This window comes from Zea mays, chromosome 4 (genome assembly GCF_902167145.1).
Source record: "Zea mays cultivar B73 chromosome 4, Zm-B73-REFERENCE-NAM-5.0, whole genome shotgun sequence".
NCBI lineage: Eukaryota > Viridiplantae > Streptophyta > Magnoliopsida > Poales > Poaceae > Zea > Zea mays.
The window spans coordinates 165,623,325-165,631,252 of NC_050099.1; the positions used below are offsets into that span (position 1 = coordinate 165,623,325).

A 7,928-nucleotide genomic window follows, 5' to 3' on the forward strand; every position below is an offset into this window, starting at 1 on the left:
CGCCGCACCCAGTCCACCACGTGCAGGCCGTCTGGGATCGTCGGGTCGATCGGCTGCTTCCCCGTCAGCACTTCCAGCACCACCACGCCATAGCAGCCCTTGCCGATGATGTTGGCGTCCACCAGGCTCCTCACCACCTGGTCCACGGAGAAGCTCAGCTTCTGGAACGGCGTGAACTGCCACGGCCACGACAGCTCGCCGCCGCTCTTCCCCCCAAAGCCCATCCGCCGCTAGGTTCCTGGATTGGGGAAGCAGGCCGCAGGAACAGGAAACGGCGGCTAGGGTTTCTAGATGGGAAAGCAGCCAGCGTCAACAAGAAACAGTGGCGCCAGGTTTTTGACGGCGTGAGCACGAAGTGAATTTAATATTGACGCCAGACGTAAATCTCTGTTTGTTGTCCATATCAGAAATAGTCTGTCCGCTGCGTCTCCAAAACAGAGAAGCCAACACCAACGCCACCCCTTCTGTCTTCTTCCATAATGGCAATTATCTCGCCGTGCGAACCCCTGCACCCGAACCCTCACTTAAAAACTAGTCCCCTTGCGAAAAAATTGGTCCGTCCCTGCCTCAGTCTGCACTCTACGATGGCGGCGCCTCCGGCCACGGCTCCCGCGACCGCCCGATGTCTGTCCGTCGCCAAGTCGTGCTGGGCTGCCGAGCGGAGCTCCAGCTCGTTTGTCCTCTCGGCTCCTGCGACTGGCCTCCGGCAAAGTGGGAGCCGCGTCCTCAGCATCCGTGCCAAGGTGAGCGTCGGACAAGATTTTCGTTTCCGCAGATTTGGCTACTCTACTGAGCGCCAGTGACTTCCTTTACTAGTTTGGTTTGTGTGGAGTATGGTGCTTAAAAAAACCTTTGCAATCGTCTCATCCAAATCCCATGCTCCCATGGGATTCTGAATCCCATATTTATAAGCCACAGATTGTTTTACCCCTATGGGATTAAGCTGTTCTGTGTTCTTCCATGCAGGTTGCCACTGGCCTGCAGAGGGCCTGCATTGCGGATGATGGAGGTGGGTTGTCTTTACTAGCTGTTCAGATATCAAGTTTTGTATTCGGCAGTCGGCACGTGGAGTATGCGCTTGGGATTTTGTAGCACGATTCATCAATTATGTACCTTACAATTTAAGAGCTCTATTATTTCTGGTTTCACTATTTTTGAAATCTCCATGCAGCGGAAAGGCCGTGGAAGCTCAGTGATGCTCGTCTTGTCCTGGAAGATGGATCAGTGTGGACGGCCAAGTCTTTTGGTGCTTCAGGAACACAAGTTGGTGAAGTTGTTTTCAACACATCACTGACAGGGTAAATCATTTTGGACTGAGTTACGCTTTTGTCTAAGTGGGGCGATGTTTTGCATGTCTTTTGGTTATTGTTTATCTGAGTGGTGGTATGTTTCGCATCTCTTGGTTGGTTATTATTTGTTTTCTCAGTCAAACAGGCAATCCTCATACTAGGACTTTAGATATTTGATTGGGGCGCGGGCGCACTTACTCCTGTAACCTAACAAACCTCCCCGATTTCACTGTACCTGTATCACATATTGATTTAGTTTAGTCATATAGTTATATGAAGCAAATGAAAACAAATGACTATAAATTTGGTTCCAGCTTACAGTCAGCTCATTGTACCTGGAAATTTCAGTGTTACAAGCTTCCGTTTACATCAAATTTGATGTGACAGAATTGTTTGGGATCAATTGCTGAATTTTGGTTGTTCTTGCAAGAAGAGGGGTGAGTGAGCGGGAGAACTTCATTGAGGTGAGACAACCTGGGGAGATAATATTATTCATCATATTCAGCGGAGGCATTGGGCTCTGGAGAAGTGGAGATAGAGAGATTGTTAAGTCGTTAGAAGTTAGGCTTGTTATAATAGCTAGATTTTTTGGCTTATTGTTTGACAGAGATTGTACTAGTTTTAACATTCATAGTGCTGCACTTCCTCGACAAACCTTTCTGTACTATTGAACATGACTTGTCGATGCAGTTATGTTGATGATTATGCACCATAATTCTAGGTAGGACTAAGAATTGTTACTTACATGGCACATTTGTGGTTGCAGCTATCAGGAGATTTTGACCGATCCAAGTTATGCTGGTCAGTTTGTCCTAATGACCAATCCTCATATTGGGAACACTGGCGTTAATCCTGGTTTGTTACTTCTCTACTTGAGAGATTTAATATGCCTTTTTTTTTTGACAATTTAGCATGAAATGAAGTATAATGCTCTTACAGATGATGAAGAATCAAACCAATGTTTTCTTGGTGGCTTAATCATAAGAAATCTAAGCATATGGTTGGTTTTTTCCCTTTGGTTTTGTTTTTTGTCATTTTAAAAGAACTACCTTCTCTTTATCTGCTAAAATGATATTTTCTGTTGTAGTACTTCCAACTGGCGATGCAAAGAAACACTTGAGAAGTATCTGATTAAGAGGAACATCATGGGAATATGTAAGTGATAGAACCTAACATCTCTCTCTAACATCATGGGAGTATGTAAGTGATAGAAGCTAACATCTCTCTCTCTCTCTCACGACTCAGTCACACGTGTGCAACAAAGAATTATTTAAATTCACCATGGATTTACATTTTTGACAGATGATGTGGATACACGTGCTATAACACGAAGATTAAGAGAAGATGGTAGTCTTATTGGTGTCTTGAGTACTGATCAGTCTCTGACAGACAATGAGTTGTTAGAAATGGCCCAAAAGTGGAAAATTGTTGGTATGTTAAAACTTTATCAAGCAGCGATGTGCAATGTCCTTGAAAGAAGTGACTTCTTTTTTATGCACACTTCAGTATCTATCTCCACTGATGAACCTAAATGACTGCATAGTGGTCAGCTTAGATATAATAGATTTCTTTTCCCAACATATTCCAGTGAGAACTAATTTTTATATTTATTGAGTTGTTTATTCTTTTGCTTTTGATTTATGTTATTTGAATTAAAGAGCTGTTGTTCTGATATCATAATCGTTTTGACCTTTGAAAGAATTAGGTGCAATTGGATATTAATCAGTGAATTATCACTTAAAAATTTGATGGGTTCAGAAAAGAAAATTACGGGATTGTAAGAAACAGCTAAAATATAAATTTTTAAAATTGGTTGGATCTGTTGGAATACTTTGATTTCCTACTGTTTCAAGGGAGTGATTTATAGTGTGTTTGGTTTGAGGAATGAACTAGTCCATCATCTTTCCACTCACTTTTTTATTTGGTTTGTGTAATGAGTTGATCCCTCATCACCTCACTCCTCATAGTTAGTTACAACAACAACAACAACAAAGCCTTTTTGTCCCAAGCACGTTGGGGTAGGCTAGAGATGAAACCCCGTATGAAAACCTCAGAGCTCAACCCCCAAAGAACAGAAAAGGGAAACAAAGGCAAAGGAGAACCGAAAACAACGAAACGGGGAAACACATAAAAGAGATAAAACCCACAAGAACCAGCAAGATCTAAAATGGGCACAAGGAAAGGTCAAACGATTAAGGAGGAAAAGCGAAACTATAAATCAGGGTTCTGGCACGTGAATTGCACACTTCCACCCCTTCCTATCTGCGGCGAGCTCTTTATCAATATTCCACTCCTTCAGGTCTCTCTTCACAGCCTCTGTCCACGTCAAAGTTGGCCGACCTCTACCTCTCTTCACATTCTCGGGACGCCTAATTATTCCGATATGCACTGGTGCCTCTTCAGGTCTTCGTTGGATATGTCCAAACCATCTCAAGCGATGTTGCATAAGCTTCTCCTCAATTGGCGCCACTCCTACTCTCTCTCGTATATCATCATTCCGGACTCGATCTCTCCTTGTGTGGCCACATATCCAGCGCAACATACGCATCTCTGCCACACTTAGTTGTTGGACATGTCGTCTTTTAGTGGGCCAACATTCTGCTCCATACAACATAGCCGGCCGGATTGCTGTCCTGTAGAATTTGCCTTTTAGTTTGTGTGGCACCCGGGGGTCGCATAAGACACCCGCAGCTTGTCGCCACTTCAACCATCCAGCTTTAATTCTATGACTGACATCCTCATCGATGTCTCCCTCCTTCTGAAGCATTGATCCTAAGTAACGAAAAGTGTCTTTCTTGGGTACCACTTGCCCATCAAGACTAACATCGCCATCCTCATACCCCATGGCACTGAAATCACACTTCATATACTCTGTTTTAGACCTACTTAGCCTAAAACCTTTTGCTTCCAGCGTCTGCCTCCACAATTCCAACTTTTGAGAAACACCACTCCTACTCTCCTCAATAAGTACCACATCATCGGCAAAAAGCATACACCACGGTAGAACTCCTTGTATGTCCCTTGTGACCTCATCTATCACCAAAGCGAAAAGATAAGGGCTCAAAGCCGACCCTTGATGTAGTCCTATGTTAATTGGAAAGTCATCGGTGTCTCCATCACTTGTTGGTCATCCCACCAAATTTGAGGAATGGATTCGTGATGCACAATCTCATTTTGAATGGAGTGATTCTTCAAACCAGTTTTGCTGGTCGAGTGCAGTTTTGCAAAGCAGTTTTGGTTTCTTCTCCTTCGGTCGGGGGACTTCCAGGTGCTCTGTCCTTCTACAGGGGATAGCTGTTTTGACTCTTGGTGGGAGAAGAGTGCTGAGATGGTGGGCAAGCCTTTGTCGAAGGGTTTCAACTCGCTGGTCATTTTGGGTGCATGGTCGATTTGGAAGCATAGAAATAGGTGTGTGTTTGATGGCTGTAGCCCGAGTGTTGTGATCGCCCTCTCGGCTGCGAGGGAAGAGATGTTGTGCTGGTGTTTGGCTGGCGCTAAAGCTCTCTCTTCTTTCCATCTAGAGGAGTTGTTTTAAGAGTGGTGTATTTGGTGGTGTGTGTCTGTAAGTCTGCTGTTCGTGTTTTGGGGTTTCACCTCTTTTCTCTTCTTAATACAAAAATACGCAGATCTCCTGCGTATTCAAGAAAAAATTCTTCAAACCAAACACCCCCTTAGTTATTTGATATTGTTCAGCACCTTGGATGCCATGTTTAGTATATCGTTAGTAGTTATTACTATTGCAAATGACCTTTGTATGATGTTTAAGCTGTTAGTTTCTTGGCTCTAATAATGAAAGAATCATTCATGTTGATATTTACACAGGAGTTGATTTGATTAGTGGTGTCACATGTGATGCTCCATATGAATGGTCGGACAAGACTGATTCAGAATGGGAGTTTAAGAGGGATCCGTCAAGTGAAACTTTTCATGTCAGTATTGACTATTGACACTCTTTCCCACACCCAAAATAAATATTGTACCTGATATGAGCTTCATTTCTTCTGTAGGTGGTTGCCTACGACTTTGGTATCAAGCATAATATTTTGAGACGATTGACATCATATGGATGCAAAATAACAGTTGTTCCAGCAAATTGGCCTGCTTCAGAGGTACTCAATTTGAAGCCTGATGGTGTTCTTTTTAGCAATGGTCCTGGGGATCCAGCTGCAGTTCCCTATGCTGTGAAGACGGTACAGGAAATAATTGGGAAGGTTCCTGTTTTTGGCATCTGTATGGGCCACCAATTGATTGGGCAGGCTCTTGGTGGGAAGACATTTAAAATGAAATTTGGACATCATGGCGGGAATCACCCTGTCTGTGATCTCCGTAGTGGACGTGTAGACATAAGTGCACAGGTTTGTTCCTACCTCTTACTTTTTTATGCTTGATGTTGGTCATGTCTGTTAAAAAAACCAACCTAGGAGGAACTAGGCATCTTTGAAATTAAGAGAGAAATAGCGCCCAGGTTGGCAGATTAGACTTGATGAGATTTTGAACTTTGGTGGTCTGGGCATACACACACCTACAACGAACTGAGCCAGCTCAATGTTCATTCTGCTGAAAAAAGGGTTGGGCTTAAATAATTACTACTTTATGTTAATCCTCGCAATGACCACCGACCGTGTACTGTTGCATCTCTATTTGTTGAGAGGTGCTGCACGTCTTTCATCTGTTCCTTCAGTAAATTTGAGTTTCTCAGTGTCTTCATATAGAATTGTAGTTTTGTTTTGTTATAGGCAATCATGCTACAACCAATAGCAGTATATACTGCTAGAGTGAGAGTAAATGTGACAAGTCAGTTGAGATATAAAATCGATTATTGGTTGAAATAAGTGGGGGTTCCCACCAAGAAGATTATGTTTTACCTCCTAAGTATGGTAGTATCCACGCTGTTACATTTCTCTAATCCGCATTACCGAGTCGGAAAACACTATTCTTTGTTTTTTTTACTTCATTACTTGTGATGCTTCCAAGCTTGCAATCGTGATTTGTATTATCCTAAAGCACGATTCATTTCCCTGTAGAACCATAACTACGCAGTTGACCCAGAATCACTCCCAGAAGGAGCAAAAGTAACTCACGTCAATCTCAACGATAATAGTTGCGCTGGCCTCCAGTACTCCAAGATGAAGCTTATGTCTCTCCAGTACCATCCCGAGTCTTCCCCTGGTCCGCATGACTCCGACACAGGTACGTTTCTTGTACTAGAATCTTCTATAGATCCACCATGGAGTACAACGTGCTTGCTATCTTAATGTGATTTAGCTGATGTATCGATTCATGTTTTGTGTTTTACAGCCTTCGGCGAGTTTATAGAGCTCATGAAGAGCAACAGATTGTAAGAAAGGGGATCAGGGGAGTACTTGAAAAGGTCAATAATTGTATTGGTGCTCCCTCGCACCAACCTCAAAAGAATTTGTTGTATCTGTAGTGTTTTTCTTTTGGTTTTGGGACGTTCATGTGCTTGAATTTTTGGGTCCAGAGGACATAGCATAAGATGCTCTGCGCATTGTACCATGAAATGGCCTGGTTGGATTTCGTGAAGATAACATGTCATCAAACTGTACGGTACGGTACACTCACTCGGACAGCGCCTCGCGAATTTCTTAACGGCAGGTAAAGTCGTCAGTGGATGGCCATGAAGGCCGGTCAGTGGATGCTTTACTTTTGTTGTTCCAGGCTAATCAGATGTGCACGACGTTGTTGTCATCTTTATTAAATGCTTTCATCATCCAGCTTTTGGTGGCACCAGGTTGCGCGTAGATTTTTCGACGTGCATCTGATCTAAAAACATTTTTGTTTATCCGTAGTTCACTCGTTGATGCTCTGTCTGACCAGATTGGCGGTGTGACGAAGAGAAAAGGGGCTTGGATTTTTTTTCTTTTGTTATATTGCCTTTTCGGCAATTTGTTGCCAAAAGTCACAAGATCCCTTATAAAAAAAGAGAAGATCACAAGACTTGGGAATTTGCTCTCTCTCTCTCTCATTTTACGAGATGTTTGGTCAGAGTTGGTAAGCACGTCACTCTTAAGGAAAGGTAAGGACTAAGGATACGTTTGGTTGCTGGACAGCTGAGGTAGAATAGAGACGTCTCCTGACGTCATCTCTCATCCTTCAATTTTGAAGAACAACCGGAAATAACACTGAGATAGTTTTGTCTCAACCTTTGACCGTGAACCAAACAATCTTATTTAAGAGATTGTCCTATCACATCCCTCTTCTGTCATAACAACCAAACCTACCCTAAGTGAGTGCGAGAATCTGCCTTGTAGTTTGCCAAACATTTTTGGGAGTTATGACTAGAGTAGGAGTGTTTTATCGTATCAGATATAAGAACACCGAATAATCATGCTCCCCGCGGCTTTTAACCAAATTGATGTTCTAGGGACGGGTTCTCTTGTGCTTCAATGCTCGTTCCTTCTTTTTCTTACTCTGTCTTAAATTATGGTTTGTTTGACTTTCTTGTGCCTAGTTTGACCGACTATATAAATATAGTCGAACTCATGAATTTTACATACATTGACCTTTGGGCTCAGCCACGTCTATGTCCATCTCGACCCTTGGTCGGCACTAGCATTGAAGCATCCTCCTTCGCCCACAACGTCGCGCTCAAATTCGACCCTTCGAGCGCCGTTGAAC

The 7,928-nt window shown here is 43.1% G+C and overlaps 1 protein-coding gene across 1 annotated transcript; it reads left to right on the forward strand.

Annotated features, from left to right (window-relative positions):
- The first annotated feature begins 564 nt into the window (after positions 1 to 564).
- On the forward strand, positions 565 to 6,997 carry LOC100193467 (uncharacterized). Its single transcript, NM_001138583.1, has 11 exons — positions 565 to 743; positions 967 to 1,009; positions 1,172 to 1,298; positions 2,056 to 2,144; positions 2,229 to 2,289; positions 2,377 to 2,444; positions 2,592 to 2,720; positions 5,112 to 5,218; positions 5,297 to 5,644; positions 6,314 to 6,479; positions 6,588 to 6,997. The coding sequence occupies exons 1-11, from the start codon at positions 585 to 587 to the stop codon at positions 6,629 to 6,631; spliced, it is 1,341 nt and encodes a 446-aa protein (NP_001132055.1). The 5' UTR covers positions 565 to 584; the 3' UTR covers positions 6,632 to 6,997.
- Positions 6,998 to 7,928: the final 931 nt, after the last annotated feature.

Coding starts and splice junctions, on each gene's coding strand:
- LOC100193467 (NM_001138583.1), top strand. CDS start 585: ATGGCGGCGCCTCCGGCCACGGCTCCCGCGACCGCCCGATGTCTGTCC. Junction 1,010..1,171: donor CTGCATTGCGGATGATGGAG/GTGGGTTGTCTT, acceptor ATCTCCATGCAG/CGGAAAGGCCGTGGAAGCTC. Junction 6,480..6,587: donor TCCGCATGACTCCGACACAG/GTACGTTTCTTG, acceptor TGTGTTTTACAG/CCTTCGGCGAGTTTATAGAG.